This window comes from Cetorhinus maximus, chromosome 5 (assembly GCF_964194155.1).
Source record: "Cetorhinus maximus chromosome 5, sCetMax3.hap1.1, whole genome shotgun sequence".
NCBI classification, from domain to species: domain Eukaryota; kingdom Metazoa; phylum Chordata; class Chondrichthyes; order Lamniformes; family Cetorhinidae; genus Cetorhinus; species Cetorhinus maximus.
In genome coordinates, this window is record NC_135883.1 from 169,586,030 (window position 1) to 169,605,529 (window position 19,500).

The 19,500-nt window shown below is 44.7% G+C and overlaps 1 protein-coding gene across 1 annotated transcript in view; it reads right to left on the reverse strand.

The window, feature by feature from the left end:
• Nucleotides 1-19,500, reverse strand: part of LOC144681152 (dynein axonemal heavy chain 8-like) — a 1,929,890-nt gene that overhangs the window by 432,741 nt on the left and 1,477,649 nt on the right. The window contains exon 63 of the mRNA XM_078542879.1: nucleotides 12,978-13,096. Coding sequence (XP_078399005.1) covers nucleotides 12,978-13,096 — 119 coding nt within the window. The remainder of the gene's footprint in view (nucleotides 1-12,977; nucleotides 13,097-19,500) is intronic.

Below are 19,500 nucleotides of genomic sequence, written 5' to 3' on the forward strand. Positions count from 1 at the left end.
AGTGGCTAAGCTGGACAGACACCCCATACCAAAAATCAAAGACCTGTATGCCAAGCTGACAGGTGGAACTGCCTACACGAAGCTTGATATGAATCATGCTTATCAACAATTAGAGTTATAGAAGGCCTCCTGGGAATTTTTCACAATTAATACCCACAAAGGGTTGTACCAATATACCCGTTTGCCTTTCAGAGTCTCCTCAGCTTACAACTTATTCCAGAGAACAATGCAAAATTTATTGCAGGGACTGCCCCACGTTGTAGTTTATTTAGATGATGTTCTGGTGACAGGACTCACTGAAAAATATATTTGGTGAACTTAGAAGAAGTCTTAAAACGTTTCTTGCAGGCTGTAGTGCGTTTAAAAAAAGATAAGTGCATGTTCCACGCGAGGGAGGTAATCTATTTGGGTCACCGGGTAGATTCACAGGGCCTCCACCCAGTTGAGGAAAAAGTGAGAGCCACAAGAGAGGCACCTGCACCAAAGAATGCCTCAGAACTCAAATCATTCTTAGGAATAATCAATTACTATTGGCGGTTCTTCCTCAATTTGTTAACAGAACTGGCACCCCTGCATTATCTACTCAAGAAGAACCAATGTTGGCCTTGGGAGACACCACAGAAAAAAGCTTTCATAAAGGTGAAACAATTGTTCCACTTGTCCAACCTATTAGTAATTACGACCAGATGAAAGAATTGGTGCTGACATAGAACACATCTCCCTATGGAGTGGATTGAATAGACAATGGCACAGAACGGCCAATAGGTTATGTATCAAGAACACTCACCACAGTGGAAAAGTAATACTCACAGATAGAGAAATAAGGCCTGTCTGTTATCTTTAGTGTCAAGAAATTTCATACGTACATTCACGGTGTCATTTTACTATTGTTTCAGGTCACAAGTCATTGCTAGGATTGTTCAGCGAGGATAAGGCTATATCACCCATAGCCTCAGCAAGAATACAATGATGGGCATTGATCCTGGGAGCATATGAGTATACTTTCGTCCATAGGCCTGGAAATCAAACTGCAAATGCTGATGCACTGAGTTGTTTGCCTTTACAAGAAAAAGATGAGGCTGTCCCAGTTCCACAAGAACTAGATTTGTTGTTAAATTTCTTAGATTCATCTCTAGACAAGTCGAGACCCAGTCTTATCCAAAGTATCAGAACAAGTGCTTCATGGTTGGTCACAAGAGCATGTATCTGATTAAATGAAACCATACTTTAACAGAAGACATGAGATAACCAGCCAGGATGGTACCTTATTGTGGGGAGCATGAGTGATTGTTCCTCCAAAACGAAGAAGCCTTAGTTAATTGAACTACATAGTGCACATCCAGGAATTTCCAAAATGAAGACCGTCTCATGCATCTATGTTGGCCTGGGATGGCTGGAGAAATAGATAGCTTAGTGAAGAACTGCGTGCAATGTCAGCAGTTGCAAAAGTTACCTTCAACAGCCCCGTTACACCCTTGGGAGTTGCCAGGAAGACCATGGGTATGGTTACACATTGACTATGTGGGACCTTTCATGGGAATAATGTTTCTGCTCATTGTTGAGGTCCACTCAAAATGGATGGACATATATGAGGTGAAGTCACCAATGTCTTCTGCTACAATTGAGAAGCTACCTCAAAGTTTTGCCATTCATGGGCTGCCAGAAGTGGTCGTATCTGATAAGGGTGTATTTAAGAGTGCTGAGTTTCAATGGTTTATCAGCCTCAACGGTATCACTCGTAAAAACTTCACCGTATCACCCTTCCTCAAATGGACTGGTCGAAAGGGTAGTTCAAATATTCAAGGCTGGAAGAAATTAACTGGAGATTCCATAGCAATGCTTTCTTTTCCAGTATAGGACCACCCCTCACACAACAACAGGTGTCACACCTGTGGGAATTATTGAATATACGCCGTCTCAGGATGAGATTAAGCTAAATAATGCCGAATTTAGGGGAGAAGGTGGAAAGGAGTGAGGGAAGTCAGAAACCTAGACACGACTGGCATAGTCACGACAAGAAGTTTACCGTAGGAGAGACGGTGTATGTCAAGAAATTTGGAGAAGAACCAAAGTGGTTACCAGGTGAAATAATTGCAGTGACTGGACCTCTAACTTACCATGTGAAGGTGGAAGGCCCAGTCATTTGGAGACATGTGGATCATTTAAGGAAGAAAGAAACAAATCCCCAAGAAATGATTCCACCACTGTTCACGACTGGGTCAACGTTTCCTGTTGAGAGAACTCAACCTAGTACAGATGTGTCAGACGTGCCTGTTGTAACTGCACTGCTTCCAACCCGATCCAATCCCTCCCTTCGCAGGCCCGACCCAGCCCATCCCAACTGCCCAGCCTGACCCGCCCCGATCCGAAACCCCCTTTCCCAGACTCGAACTGACACAACCCTGCACCCCCTCTGCAGCTCTGACCCGACCTGATCTGAACCCCTCCTCCCGAGGCCCGACCCAATCTGATGCAAACCCTTCCCCAGGCCCAATCCTCACTGACCCATTCCCACCTCCTCCCAGGCCTGACCCAACCCAACTTGAACTTCCAGGCCTAACCCAATTCGACCTGATCTGATCCCACCTTCCCCAGGCCTGACCCGACCATTTCTGACTGCTCTCTCCCCAGGCCTCACCTGACCCAACCTGCCCCGACAGACCCGACTGGATTGCACCATGCACCTGACAGCACAGCTCCCTGTGATTATAGTGGAAGGTGAAGGATCAAGCATTCTAGGTCATGGTTGGTTAAAAGAACTTAACTAAATTGGTCTGAAATTTTCCAGCTGAGAGCTGGAGGACTGCCAGAGTTTCTAAAGAAATATGACAAGGTCTTTCGAGAGAAACTGGGGAAAATCAAGGGCTTGCAGGCTAAGATCTAAGCTGACTCTGAAGCAATTCCTCATTTTTTTAAAGCCAGGTCTGTGCCTTATGCCCTTGAGAGAGAGAGAGGGTTGACACTGAATTAAACCATTTAGAGAAGCTGGGTATTATTCAGCTTGTTCAATTTTCAGAATGGGCAACACCCATAGCCCCTGCTTGAAACTGGATCAGATCATCCAATCTGTGGGGATTACAAGTTAACAGTAAGTGAGGCTACCAAGTTGGACAAGTACCCTCTCCCCAAGATCGGGGATCTGTATGCCAAATTAGAAGGAGAGAGAACTTACACTAAATTAGATATGAGTCACGCATACCAGCAGTTGAAACTGGATGATACATCCAGAGGGTTTACCATAAACACACACAAAGGGTTGTATCAATACATGCACCTGCCTTTCAGTGTTTCTTCATCCTGCATGATTTTCCAGAGGATGGTGGAGAGCTTGCTACAAGGGCTACCTCAAGTCATGGTCTATCTGGACGACATCCTAATAACTGGGTAACAGAAGAAGAACACTTGGCTAACTTGGAAAAAGTCTGAAAATGATTCTTGGAATCAGGGGTCCACTTGAAAAGTGTACCTTTCAGGCAAGTTAAATTGTTGGGCTACTCGGTGGATACACCCAGTAGAAGAAAAAGTTAAAGCTATTAAGGAGACACCCTCACCTACAAATGTCACAGAACTCAAGTCATTCTCGAGTACGGTAAATTATTATGGTTGATTCCTACCCAACTTATCAATGATGCACATTCCAAATAGTTAGATGCATATGAAGTTAGATCACCAACGTCAGGTGTGACTATAGAAAGGTTACACCAAAGTTTTTCTTTACATGGACTGCCAGGAGTCAATGTCTCAGACAATGGTACTGCATTTACTAGTGCTGAATTTCAAAGATTCGTGAATCTAAATGGTATTAAACAGGTAAAGGCAGCACCGTATCATCCGTCGTCTAATGGATTGGCCGAGAGAGCAGTAAAAACTTTTAAAGTTGGGATGAAAACAACATCAGGGGGATCATTGGAGAATAAACTTTCATGTTTCCTGTTTCACTATAGAATGACCTCTCCACACTATTAACGAATTACTTATGAAGTGCCGCTTTCGTACAAGATTAAGCCTGGTATTTCCTAATTTGAAGGGAAGGTAGAGAACAGTCAAGGGAATCAAAAAGTGACTCATGATTTGCATAGCCAAGAGTGAGAATTTACTGTTGGTGAAACAATATTTGTAGAAAACCTTGGTGGTAGATTGAGTTGGTTACCTGGTGTAATAGTTTCTGTGACCGGACCGTTGTCTTACCAAGTAGAAGTGGAGGGCTGGATCACCCAAAAACACATGGATCATTTGAGAAGAAGGGGGATACCCTAACAAACCAATGTTCCACCTGCAACCATTGTAGAACCTGTGGTCCCCTTTGTGATTGATCAACCAAGGATAGACATACCTGATGTCTCTGTCAGAGTGGATAACACTGAACTGCCTGTGCCTAAGCGGGCACCTGATGTTTCTGTGGTTCCAGAAAATGAAGATTCAGTAAGAGATTCTAAAGTTGCGGAACTACAATATTTCACCCAGATCAGGAAACTACCTGAGGGACTGAATTTATAATTTCATAACCCGTGTATATATTTGTAATGACATGAATGTAGTTGTTCTTGTAAACACAAATTGCAAAAAAAAAATTAAGAGTGTGGAATGTAGTAAATGTAGCTTTAAGTCTTGTTGTACTGTGTGGTATCACATGACAGTGTGAACGAATCAGTCCTAAGCACAGGAAACTTTAGGGGTGGAGTTTTTGTCTAGTTGTGGTTCTTGATTGAAGCATGTAACTGGTGCTGAAACCCTGTAAATAAAGTTAACTGTTTTTTTATGGGAAACCTGTCTGGAAAATCAAGCCCATAACAGCTCCCCAGGCCCGACTCAGCCCGACCCGACCCAACCCGACCAGCCCTCTCCAGGCCTGACCCAACCTGATCCGACCACCCTCCCAGGCCTGAGCTGAGCCAAGCCAACCTGGCCCGTCCCGACCCCCCAGGCCCGACCCAAGCCAATCCGTCCAGAGCTGGAGGCATGGATTGAGAATTGGTTAATGGACAGAAAACAGAAAGTAGGAATAAACAGATCATTTTCAGATTAGCAGACAGTGACCAGCGAGATACCGCAAGGATCAGTGCTTGGGCCAAAGCTGTTCACAATCTATATAAGCAATTTGGATGTGGGGACCAAATGTAATGCGAGCACTGTGGGAACCACTGGGGTGGATCCAGGTTTGCTGATGACACAAACCTAGGTGAGGATATGAAATGTGAGGAGGATGCAAAGAGGCTTGAAGGGGATTTAGACAGGCTGAGTGGGGCAAGAACGTGGCAAATGGAATATTAAGTGAAAAAATGTGAAGTTATCCACTTTAGTAGGAAAAGAGAAATACAGAGTATTTCTCAATTGGTTCGAGATTGGGAAGTGTTGATGTCCAAAGGGACTTGGGAATCTTTGTTCATAAATCACTGAAAGCTAACATGTAACAAACGATTAGGAAGGCACATGGTATGTTGGCCTTTATTGTGAGAGGATTTGAGTACAGGAGTAAAGAAATCTTGTTGCAATTATATAGAACCTTGATGAGACTGCCCCTGGAGTACTGTGTGCAGCTTTGGTCTCCTTACCTAAGGAAGGATATACTTGTCATGGAGGGAGTGCCATGAAGGTTCACCAGACTGATCCCTGGGATGGCAGGATTGTCCTGTGAGGAAATAATGAGGAAACTGGGCCTGTACTCACTAGAGTTTAGAAGAATGAGAGGTGATCTCATTCAAGCAAAAAAAATTCTTACAGAGCACGACAGGGTGGATGCAGGGTGTTTCCAATGGCTGGGGTTGGTGCAGTGCGGGGGCTAGAACTAGCAGATACAGTCCCAGAATAAGAGGTAGGCCATTTAGTACTGAGATGAGGAGGAATTTTCTCCACACAGAGGGAGGTGAACCTTTGGATCCATCCACCCCAGAGGGCTGTGGAGGCTCAGTCATTGAATATATTCAAGACATAAATCGATGGATTTCTAGATATTAAAGATATCAAGGGATATGGGTATAGTGTAGGAAAGAAGAACAGCCATGATCTAGTTGAAAGGCGGAGCAGGCTCCAGGGGCCGATTATCCTGCTCCTATGCTCCTATGTTCTTGCTATTGCCGCTGGAGAAGCAATGATTCTTGGACATTCCCTGAGTGAGTAACCATGTCCATCCAAAACTGCGGTTCCCAGTTCATAAAAATCATCCCCAAATAGATACATTAATTGTTAATGGACATGCAAGTCCAATTCAGAAACCACTTGGCTCTAAACTGGACTGTGGTCAGCCAATAAAGTTGGCAGAGCTGTGTGACAGACTGGGTTCGATTGGTGGGAGGGATGTAAATCTTTTGCAGAATTTTGGTGAATTCACTGTAGACCTTTAATTTATCATGCTCTGTGGCTTCGGTGTGCATGCTCTGTTCGCTCTATCCCCAAAACCCAGGGGATCAGCCCTGGTTCAAGCCAGGCATACCTAAAAATGAGGTGTCAACCTGGTGAAGCTACAACTCAGGACTATTTGCATGCCAAACAGCGAAAGCAGCATTTGATAAACAAAGCTAAGCGATCCCATAACCAGCAGGTCATATAAAATGGGAGCAAAAGTAAGTCATTCGGCCCCCTGAGCCTGCAATCCAATAGGATCATGTCTGATCTGTTTGTGTTTCGAACTCCACATTCCCATCTATCTCCGACAACCTGTAGCCCTGTCACATTCAGTCAAGAATGATGGCGGCCAATTAAACTGGAGGAGGTGACTGCACAAAAATCCCCATCCTCAATGATGGGGAAAACCCAGCACATCAGTGCAAAAGTCAAGGCTGAAGCATTTGCAACAATCTTCAGCCAGAAGTGCCGTGTGAATGATCCACCTGGCCTCCTCCAGAGATCCCCATCACAGATGCCAGTCTTCAGCCAATTTGATTCACTCCACGTGATATCAAGAAATGGCTGAAGACACTGGATAGTGCAAGGGCTATGGGCCCTGCCAATATTCCAGCAATAGTACTGAAGACTTGTGCTCCAGAACTAGCTGTGCCCTAGCCAAGCTGTTCCAGTACAGCTACAACACTGGTATCTATCAGGCAATGTGGAAAATTTCCCAGGTATGTCCTGTACACAAAAATCCAACCCGGCCAATTACTGCCACAACAGTCTACTCTTGATCATCAGCAAGTGATGGAAGGTGTTGTGGATGGTGCTATCAAGCAGCACTTACTCAGAAACAATCTGCTGACTGACACTCAGTTTGGGTTCTGCCAGGGCCACTCAGCTCCTGACCTCATTACAGCTTAGTCCAGACATGGACAAAAGAGTTGAATTCAAGAGGTGAGGTGAGAGTGACTTCTCTTGACATCAAGGCCGTATTTCACCAAGTGTGGTGTTATGGACAGGACAGAGACAGGTGAATTGTACTTATTTCCTCTCACTATCTGACCATAAGCAGAAGGTGTTTTGGATTATTTTTAAAGTATATGGTGGCGTGTTTTCCCACCAATTGTGTGATCCAATTGACTAATTGACAATTGACTAATTGACAGATTAACTCAGATATTATTAACTCAGAGGGTTAGTTTATTTCACATTCAAAACCTGGGAGAGGAGAGTTCGCAACTTCTCACTTACCTCACACACAGGCAGAGTGGAATTTTACAGCCCCATCATGGTAGGAGCGGGGCTATATATTACGACGAGTCATTCAAAAGTCTATTGACTGCAGTGGGAATGTAAAATCCCGCCAACGTAAAATTCCACTCACAGTAAGTTTGCAGGGGGGAGGGGTGGTGATAGAAAAAAAAAAGAGTTTTACAACTATGGATAGTAAGAGTAAAGGAACCACAGAAATTACTATTAGTTCATGTGATTTCCAGAATCCGAGAAGTCAAAATTCAGAGAGTGCTTCCTTTGTGACAGGGTTCAGTCCCAATGAGTTTCTGGTTGGAGACAACAATGTGAAAACCCTTGAAGCAAATAAGACTGCAGCACAATAGGGCTTCTATGATTAGACAGCTTGGCAGGCATTGATCAGAGACTTTTCAAATCAACCTGGGGCAACATTTTCCCCCCATTGGGGGGGAAGGGCAGGATCAGGCATGAGCGGGCGGCCTTCCAATCGGCGTCCCCGGTCGGTGGTGGGGGGGGTGCCACCATTTTATGTGGGCCAGCCAATCAAGGCCCACCCAGCGTGACGTCCGCCAGGAAGCACTGTGCGGATGGAGCAGGGTGATTCCCTCGGCCGGGTGTGCACTCTTTCACGCATGCACGTGGAAGAGCGCACAGATCTCCCTGAGACAAAGTGCTGCCTCAGGGACATTGGCTCCGATTGAAAACTTTAAATTAAGGTGATAAAAAAATTTACCTGCCATGTCGCCTCATGTGGCACTATCACATAAGTTGAGACATGTCCATAACTTTGATTGAAACATTTTATAAAAATTTAAATACCCTCATGAAACCTCATCCCGCCCGTGAATGAGGTTTCATGTTTTTTCCGAAGCCCACCAACCTTAAGGTTGGATGGGCAGGTCCATTAATCATCTTAATTAGTTTCTTAATAGGCCGTTGACAGTTCAGCGAGCGCACAGCCGATTCGGCTGCGCGCCCACCAAACTGAGAATCTAAATGATGCAGGGTGATGTTGGGCCGCACACCCAACGTATCCCAGTGTCATTTTACTAGTTGCCCCCACTCGCCGACCGGAAGATGCTGCCCCTGGTTTCATGGAGTTGAGAGATGGTAACCGACTGCCGGGTGGCTAGACTCCTTTCCAGTTGATGTTAAAACAACCATCTGCCTATGAAGCCAAATATGCAATGCTAAAACTGTCCAGGAGGCCAGAGGCTTGGGTCATGTGGCATGGCCTACTAATGGCTAATCGCAGCTTAAAAATAAGTTTCTGTGCTTCTGGCCAGAATTCCATTGTTCCTCCTTAGGAGAGAGAGAGAGACAGACAGATAGAGAGAGAGATGAGATTGTTATTAGCATCTCTTCCAGTATAATGAATTTCAATCTCTCTCTTCTGTGATAGTTCAGGATGGGGAGTTGGTTCTTCTGCACTTCCTCTGCTTTCATTGATTACAAACAGTGTGCATGAGGTGTGAGATTCTACAGACTGAAAGAGGAATGATTTTTCTTTTGTAACTCTAGGTTGTACTCCTAGACCAAAAGGGCTAATCCTGTGGTCATGTGAATCGTAGCAGCCATTTTTTTGATTCAGCAGAAAGTCATTTTTTTTAACATGGCAAAAGAATAACATTTCGGATTTCTTTTCGTGTCATATGGACCCAACAGTACCATCAAAGGGCCCTGGCAAAACTGGAGTCAAAGGGAATCAGGGGGAAAGCTCTCCACTGGTTAGAGTCATGCCTAGCACAAATGAAAATGATTGTGGTTGTTGGAGGTCAAACATCTCAGTTCCAGAACATCACTGCAGGAGTTCCTCAGGGTAGTATTCTCGGCCCAACCATCTTCAGCTGTTTCATCAGTGACCTTTCCTCCATCGTTATGTTAGAAGTAGGGATGCTCGTTGATGATTGCACAATGTTCAGCACCATTTGCGACTCCTCAGATATTGAATCAGCTATGTCCATATGCAGTAAGACCTGGAGGATATTCAGGGTTGGGCTGATAAGTGGCAAGTAATATTCGTGCCACACAAGTGCCAGACAATGATCGTCTCCAACAAGAGAGATTCTAACCATCGCCCATTGACATTCACTGGCATTACCATCGCTGAATCCCCCACTATCAACATCCTGGGGGTTACCATTGACCAGAAACTGAACTAGACCAGCTATATGAATACAACAGCAGGTCAGAGGCTGGGAATTCTGCAGAGGGTAGCTTACCTCCTGTCTCCACAAAGCTTGCCCACCATCTGCAAGACACAAGTGAGGAGTGTGATAGAACGCTCTCCAGCACTGTGTGTATCTACACTACATGGACTGCAACAGTTCAAGAAGGCTGTTCACCATCACTTGCTCAAGGGCAATTAGTTATGGGCAATAAAAATTCTGGCCTTGCCAACATCGTCCACATCCTGTGAAAGAATTTTAAAAATCCCTGCCCCACTAAATCCCAGGTTCTTCCTGGATTATGTACTGTTTTCATATGAAATTCAGCTGAAAAGGAAAAGACCTCAGAGCCAAAATGTCCAAGTAACAGGGGGAAGATTGCTGGTAACCAGACTGGGACTGTGTGGATGTCCCAGGAACTGGAGCAGAGCACACTCTGCAACCTTGGATGGTGTAGGTGAGTGTCAAGCCATGTGCCCCTATCATTGCCTAATGTTCACTACAATTGAAAATTGGACCTTTGGTGTCTTGGACAAATATTTTATTTGATTCTTGCTCAAGTTTAGATGAGACTTTTGAAACTATCAAACTGTTCATAAAATTTGATTTGAAGGAGGAAGTAGGTGCAGTTGTTGGAAATATCTTCAAGGTACAAACGGGTTTTTACTTCTCAACAGCAGAGAAAGTCACCCACAGTTGCCAGTTTATTCTTTCATGCGATGTAGGCATCACTAGCAAGGCTTTTGTTCCCATCCCTAATACGAACATGTGAACATACAAATTAAAGCAGGAGTAGGCTATTCGGCCCCCGAAGCCTGCTCCGCCATTCAATAAGATCATGGCTGATCGGATTGTGGCCTCAACTCCACATTCCACCTATATCTGATAACTTTTGACTCCCTTGTGAGCCAAGAAACTATCTACGCCTGCCTTAAAAACATTCACCGAACCTGCCTCCACTACTTTCTGGGGATGAGTTCAAAAGATTCACAACCCTCTGAGGGAAAAAGTTTCTTCTCATCTCTGCCTTAAATGGGACACCCCTTATTTTTAAACTGTGTCCCCTAGTTCTGGTCTCTCCCACAAGGGGAACATCCTTTCAGCATCCACCCTGTCAATTCCCCTCAGGATCTTATTTGTTTGAATAGATCACTTCTCATTCTTCTAAACTGGAAGGATACAGGCCCAACCATACCAGGTATCGGTCGAGTGAACCTTCTCTGAACTACTTCTAAAGCATTTATATCCTTTCTTAATTAAGGAGATCAAAACTGTACACAATACTCCAGATGTGGTCTCACCAATGCCATATATAACTATGGAAAAACATCCCTAACTTCCTTTGCAATAAACAACAACATTCTATTTGTCCTCCTTATCACATGCTATACCTGCATACTAACTTCTCCTGATTCATGTACTAGGGCCCCCAGATCACTCAGAGTTCTGCAATCTATCTCCTTTTAAATAATATGCTGGTGGACAAATTCGTATTCTTCCACATTTTACTCCATCTGCCATATTTTTGCCCATTCACTTAACCTACCTATGTCCCTTTGCAGACTCCTTATGTCCTCTTCACAACTTACTTTCCAACCTACCTTCCTGTCATCAGCAAATTTAGCAAACATACATTTTGTCCCTTCACCCAAGTCGTTGATATAAATTGTAAATATTTGAGGCCCAGGCACTGATCCCTATGGCACTTCACTCATCACACCTTGCCAACCTGAAAATTATCCATTTATCCCTATTTTGCTTCCTGTTAACTAACCATTCCTCTTTACATGACAATATGTTACCCCCTACACCATGAGCTCTTATTTTGCGTAGTAACTTTTGTTGTGGCACCTTGTCAAATGCCTTCTGAAAATCTAAGTACAACACATCCACAGGTTCCCCTTTATCCACGCTGCTTGCTACTTACTCAAAGAACACCAATAAATTAGTCAAGCATGATATCCCTTTCAAAAAACCATGTTGACTCTGCTTGATTGCATTGAGATTTTAGTGCCCTGCTGTACCTCCTTAACGACAGATTTCTACAATTTCCATGACAGACGTTAAGCAAACTGCCCTGATTTGTGTCTCATTCCTTTCCTGAATAGGGGAATCACATTCACTATTTTCCACTCTGATGGGACCTTTCCAGAATCTAGGGAATTTTGAAAAATTAAAACCAATGCATCTACTATCTCAGCAGCCACTTCTTTTAAGACCCCAGGATGAAGTCCATCAGGGACTGGGGACTTGTCAGCTTTTAATTCTAATAATTTTCTCAGTACCCTTTCCCTGGTGATTGTAATTGTTTTAAGTTTCTCCCTTCCTTTTATCTCCTGATTCACAATTATTTCTGAGATGTTCTTTGTATACTCTAGTGAAGACAGATACAAAATATATGTTCAATTTATCCAACATTTCCTGATTTTGCATTATTAATTCCCCATTCTCACTCTCTATAGGACCAACATTCTTTACTTACTCCTTTCCTTTCTAAACACCTGCAGAAACTCTTATGATCTGTTTTTATATTTTTCTCTAGCTTTCTCTCATTCTAATTTCTCCATCCTTATTAATTTTTTAGTTATTCTTTGCTGTTCTTTATATTTGTCTAATCTTCTTGCCTTTGAATTCCCTGGTTTGCTAGGCCATTTCAGGAGACAGTTAAGAGTCAGCAACATTGCTGTGGGCCTGGAGTCACATGTAGACCAGGCCAGGTAAGGATTGCAGATTTCCTTCCCTAAAGGGGCATTCATGAACCAGATGGCTTTTTCTGACAATAGCTGATAGCTGTCTTGGTCATAATCACTGAGACGAGGCCTATATTCCAAACTTGTTAATTAAATTCAAATTCCATCAGCTGCAATTCAAGATTAGAACCCATGTCCCCATGGCATTAACGTGAGCTTCTGGATTACTAGTCCAGTAACGTTACCACGATGCCACTATCTCTCCATGAGATTGTGGAGTTATGTGTTTGAAACAACAATGTCGTAAATTTTAAATGAGAATACTTGTGTATGGAAATGGAGTACTTATAGACACAAAATAGCCACAACCCAAAGTCTACCACCAACACCTTCTAGGGGGAATTTAAATGCATCCTTGCCTGCGTCACCCACATCTCAGAAGAAACCTGGAAAACCAGCACATCGTGGTTCATAACCTTTCTAATTGAGATGGCACAGCTACACACACGTTTAAATTTGTCCATGGAAATGTACTTACCCATTTGCATGTGCTCTGCTAGGTCATTGATGTTTACATGTTTCTCTGTGTAAACAGATTTGTAGCTGTTTATAAAGGCAAGGTAAGATTTGGGGGTTATATGAGTTCTTCGCCGATATCTGAAAAGTAAGCATATAATTCACTTTTATGATGGAATGGATTTCTTGAAATGTGTTTTGGACAACTTTTTAGGTCAATATGTAGAGGGTACAACAAGGGACAGTGCAGTGCTGGACCTAATTCTGGGGAATGAAGCCAGAGAGGTGGCTAAGGTGGTGGTGGGGGAGCATTTTAGTGATAGCGATCACAACATGGTACAATTTAAGCTTGTTATGGACAAAGAAATAGACAAGTTGGAAACAAAAATGTTTTGGATTTGGGGAGAGTGAATTTTAGTAAAATAAGGCAGGATATGGCCAAGGTAGACCGGGAACAATTACTTGTGGGGAAATCTGCAGAAGAGCAGTCCATGAGGGACCAAGGGGGGCAATCTATGGGTGGAGCCAGAGGACATCAGTAGAGTTAAAAACAAAAAACTACTGCAGATGCTGGAAATCCAAAACAAAAACAGAATTATCTGGAAAAACACAGCAGGTCTGGCAGCATCGGTGGAGAAGAAAAGAGTGGACGTTTCGAGTCCTCACGACCCTTCAACAGAACTGAGTATAGTTAGGAGAGGGGTGAAATATAAGCTAGTTTAAGGTTGGGGGGAGGAGAGAGAAGTTGAGGTGGGGGGGGTGGTTGTAGGGACAAGCAAGCAGTGATAGGGGCAGATAATCAAAAGATGTCATAGACAAAAGGATCAAAGAGGTGTTGAAGGTGGTGATATTATCTAAGAAAATGTGCTAATTAAGAATGGATGGCAGGGCACTCAAGGTACAGCTCTAGTGGGTTTGGGGTGGAAAGACTGACAAGGTATTAGTTGTAGATTTTAAAATAATGGAAATAGGTGGGAAAAGAAAAATCTATATAAATTATTGAAAAAAAAAGGGAGGGGGAAGAAACGGGGTGGGGATGGGGGGAGGGAGTTTAAGATCTAAAGTTGTTGAATTCAATATTCAGCCCGGAAGGCTGTAAAGTGCCTAGTCGGAAGATGAGGTGCTGTTCCTCCAGTTTGCGTTGGGCTTCACTGGAACAATGCAGCAAGCCAAGGACAGACATGTGGGCAAGACAGCAGGGTGGAGTGTTAAAATGGCAAGTGACAGGGAGGTTTGGGTCGTTCTTGCGGACAGACCGCAGGTGTTCTGCAAAGCGGTCACCCAGTTTGCGTTTGGTCTCTCCTATGTAGAGGAGACCGCATTGGGAGCAACGAATGCAGTAGACTAAGTTAGGGGAAATGCAAGTGAAATGCTGCTTCACTTGAAAGGAGTGTTTGGGCCCTTGGACGGTGAGGAGAGAGGAAGTGAAGGGGCAGGTGTTGCATATTCTGTGTGGGCATGGGGAGGTGCCATAGGTGGGGGTTGAGGAGTAGGGGGTGATGGAGGAGTGGACCAGGGTGTCCCGGAGGGAACGATCCCTACGAAATGCCGCCGGGGGGGTGAAGGGAAGATGTGTTTGGTGGTGGCATCATGCTGGAGTTGGCGGAAATGGCAGAGGATGATCCTTTGAATGCGGAGGCTGGTGGGGTGATAAGTGAGGACAAGGGGGACCCTATCTTGTTTCTGGGAGGGAGGAGAAGGCGTGAGGGCGGATGCGCGGGATATGGGCCGGACACGGTTGAGGGCCCTGTCAACGACCGTGGGTGGAAAACCTCGGTTAAGGAAGAAGGAGGACATGTCAGAGGAACTGTTTTTGAAGGTAGCGTCATCAGAACAGATGCGACGGAGGCGAAGGAACTGAGAGAATGGGATGGAGTCCTTACAGGAAGCGGGGTGTGAGGAGCTGTAGTCGAGGTAGCTGTGGGAGTCGGTAGGCTTGTAATGGATATTGGTGGACAGTCTATCACCAGAAATTGAGACAGAGAGGTCAAGGAAGGGAAGGGAAGTGTCAGAGATGGACCATGTGAAAATGATGGAGGGGTGGAGATTGGAAGCAAAATTAATAAATTTTTCCAGGTCCCGACGAGAGCATGAAGCAGCACCGAAGTAATCATCGATGTACCGGAGAAAGAGTTGTGGAAGGGGGCCGGAGTAGGACTGGAATAAGGAATGTTCCACATACCCCAAAGAGACAGGCATAGCTGGGGCCCATGCGGGTACTCATAGCCACACCATTTATTTGGAGGCAGTGAGAGGAGTTAAAGGAGAAATTGTTCAGTGTGAGAACAAGTTCAGTCAGACGGAGGAGAGTAGTGGTGGATGGGGATTATTCGGGCCCTATCACTGCTTGCTTGTCCCTACAACCACCCCACCCCTCAACTTCTCTCTCCCCCCTCCAACCTTAAACCAGCTTATATTTCACCCCTCTCCTAACTATACTCAGTTCTGTTGAAGGGTCGTGAGGACTCGAAACGTCAAATCTTTTCTTCTCCACCGATGCTGCCAGACCTGCTGAGTTTTTCCAGGTAATTCTGTTTTTGTTTTGACATCAGTAGAGTGTTGAACGAATGCTTCACATCCGTCTTCACCAAACAGAATGAGGATGAAGGCATGGAACTCAGGGAGAGAGACTGCGAGGTTCTTGAGCAAATTGATATAGGGAGTGACAAGGTATTGGAGGTGTTGGCAGGCTTAAAAGTGGACAAATCTCCAGGTCCGGTTGATTGTGTCCCAGACTGCTGAGGGAGGCAAGGGAGGAGATTGCAGGGTCTCTGACCCAAATTTTTAAATCCTCTCTGGCCACAGGGGAGGTGCTAGAGGACTGGAGAACAGCTAATGTGGTTCTGCTATTTAAGAAGCGTTGTAGAGATAAGCCAGGGAACTACAGACCAGTGAGTCTCACGTCAGTGGTAAGGAAACTTTTTGAGAAAATTCTGAAGGCAAGAATCTATCTCCACTTGGAGAGGCAAGGTTTGATCTGGGAGAGTCAGCATGGCTTTGTCAGAGGGAGGTCATGCCTAAGAAATTTGATTGATTTTTTTGAGGAGGTGACCAGGTGTGTAGATGAGGGTAGTGCAGTTGATGTAGTTTCTGAGGATTTCAGCAAAGCCTTTGACAAGGTCCCACATGGGAGACTTATAAAGAAGGCAAATGCACATGGGATAGAGAGTAATTTGATAAGGTGGATTCAAAATTGGCTTATTTGTAGGAGACAGAGGGCAATGACAGAAGGCTGCTTTAGTGACTGGAAGCCCGTGTCCATTGACATACCACAGGGATCTGTGCTGGGTAGCCTATTATTTGTCATTTATGTAAACGAGATAGACGACTATGTGGGGGGTAGGATTAGTAAGTTTGTGGATGACACAAAGATTGGCCGGGTGGTTAACAGTGAAGTTGAGTGTTCAGGGCTACAGGAAGATGTAGATGGGATTGTCAAATGGGCTGATAAGTGGCAGATGGAATTTAACCCTGAAAAGTGTGAGGTGATACACTTTGGAAGGAGTAATTTGACAAGGAAGTATTCAATGAATGCCATGGAACCTGGAAGTTCTGAGGAATAAAGGGACTTTGGCGTGTGTGTCCATAGATCTCTGAGGGCGGAGGGCCATATTAGTGGGGTGGTGAAAAAGGCATATGGGACACTTGCCTTAATCAATCGATTACAAAAGTAGGGAGATCATGTTGGAGTTGTATAGAACCTTGGTGAAGCCACAGCTGAAGTACTGTGTGCAGTTCTGGTCGCCACATTATAGGAAGGATGTGATTGCACTGGAGGGGGTGCAGAGGAGATTCACCAGGATGTTGCCTGGGATGAAACATTTAAGTTATGAAGCGAGGTTGGATAGACTTGGGTTGTTTTTGTTGGAGCAGAGTAGACTGAGGGGCGACTTGATCGAGGTATACAAGATTATGAGGGGCATGGACAGGGTGGAGAGGGAGCAGCTGTCCCCCTTAGTTGAAGGGCCAGTCATGAGGGGTCACAAGTTTAAGGTGAGGGGCAGGAGGTTTAGGGGGGATGTGAGGAAGAACTATTTTACCCAGAGGGCGGTGACGGTGTTGAATGCGCTGCCTGGGAGGGTGATGGAGGAGGGTTTAAAAAGTACCTGGATGAGCATTGGCACATCATAACATTCAAGGCTATGAGCCAAGTGCTGGTAAATGGGATTAGGTAGTTGGTCAGGTGTTTCTCATGTGTCGGTGCAGACGCAATGGGCCGAAGGGCCTCTTCTGCACTCTGTGATTCTGTGATTGTACAGATATTTACTACCGATTTCAGCAATAATAAAAAGATTTGCCAATAGTATTATATACCTGAAGCCCTACAAACATCTCTGATAACCACATTCTTTTTAGATTGTCGAACATTTAACTTTAATTCTATCAATGCCCTGGGGGTTAACATTGACCAGAAACTGAACTGGACCAGCCATATAAATACTATGGCTACAAGAGCAGGTCAGAGGCTGGAAACTCTGCAGAGATTAACTCATTTCCTGACTCCCCAAAATCTGTGCACCATTTACACTGCACACCTAATGTCCTTTAGGGAAGGAAATCTACCATCCTTACCTGGTCTGGCCTACATGTGACTCCATACCCACAGCAATATAATTGACTCTTAACTACCCTTGACAATGGCCTAGCAAGCAACTCAGTTCAAGGGCAATTATGGATGGGCAACAAATGTTGGCCTTCCCAGCAACACCCACATCACATGAAAGAATAAAGAAAAAAAAAGCCTGTCGTGTGATGGACAACTTTCCACTTGCCTGGATGGGTGCAGCTCCCACAACAGTCAAGAAGCTCGACACCATTCAGGACAAAGCAGCCTGCTTGATTGGCACCCCACCCACCACCTTAAACATTCACTCCCTCCAACACTGGCAACAGTGTGTACCATCTACAAGATGTACTGCAGCAACTCACCAAGGTTCCTTTGACAGCACCTTCCAAACCCATGACATCTATCATATAGAAGGACAAAGGCAGCAGAAAAATGGGAGCACTACCACCTGGAAGTTCCCCTCCAAGCCACACACCATCCTGACTTGGAAATATAACCCTGCTCCTTCAGTGTGGCTGCTTCAAAATCCTCCCAAACAGCACTGTGGGTGTACCTACGCCATATGGACTGCAGCGGTTCAAGAAAACAGCTCACCACCACCTTCTCAAGGGCTGTGAGGAGAGATTGGATAGGCTGGGGTTATTTTCCTTAGAACAAAGAAGGCTGAGAAGTGACTTGATTGAGGTGTACAAAATTATGAGGGGAATAGATAGAGTGGACAGGATAAAATTGTTTCCCTTGGTGGAGAATTCTAGAACCAGGGGACATAGATTCAAGATAAGTGGCAGAATGTATAGGGGGGACATGAGGAAGCACTTTTTTACGCAGAGGGTAGTGGGTGTCTGGAATTCACTGCCCAAGTTGGTGGTGGAGGCAGAAACTCTAAACTCTTTTAAAAAGTGCCTGGATCTGCACCTTAAGTGCTGTAAGTTGCAGGGCTATGGGCCGGGTGCAGGAAGGTGGGATTAGAAAGGGGACCTGGATGTCCCCAGGCTGACATGGACAAGATGGGCTGAATGGCCTCGTTCTGTGCTGTAACATTTCTATGGTTCTATGGTTCTAATTACGGATAGGCAATAAATGTTGGCATAGCCAATGGTGCCCACATCCTGTGATCAAATAAAAAAAGGATGGGTACAGGGGGAAGGAAGTCAGGTTGCAATTGTATACAACTTTGATGAAACCACCCCTTGAGTATGGTATACAGTTTTGGTCTCCCTACCAAAGGAAGGGTATACTTGCCATTGAGGGAGCACAATGAAGGTTCACCAGAATGATTCCTAGGATCGAGGGATTGTCGTATGAGGAGAGATTGAGGAGACTGGGCTTATGTTGTCTAGAGTTTAGAAAAATTAATGGTAATATCATTGAAGCATACAAAATTCTTAGAGGACCCGACAGGGTAGATGCAGGAAGGATATTTCCCCTGGCTGCGGGGGAGGCAGTGGTGCGGTGGGGTGGTCTAGATCCAGGGGACACAATCTCAGAATAAGAGGTTGACCATTTAGCAGAGATGAGGAGGAATTTCTTCACTGAGGGTGGTGGAGGCTGGAGGCTCAGTCATTGAGTATATTGAAGAAAGAGATTGGTAGATTTCTAGATATTAAAGCTATCAAGGGATATGGAGATAGCGTAGCAAAATGCCATTGAGGTAGACAATCAGCTAGGATGTATTTGAATGTCAGGGCAGATTCAAGGGGCTGAATGGCCTACTGTTCCCATTTCCTATGTTCCTGTGTAATGCGGTTGACTCTTAACTGCCCTCTGAAATGGCATAGTAAGTCAATGGCTGATCTACTACCTCAAAATCATCTTCCCGCACTATCCCCATATCTCTGTCTAGAAATCTATCGACCTCTGCTTTGAACATTCTCAATGGCTAAGCCTCCACAGGCCTCTGGGGTAGAGAATTAAAAAGATTCACCACCCTCCGAGTGAAGAAATTCCTCCTCATCTAGGTCCTAAATGGCATACCTCT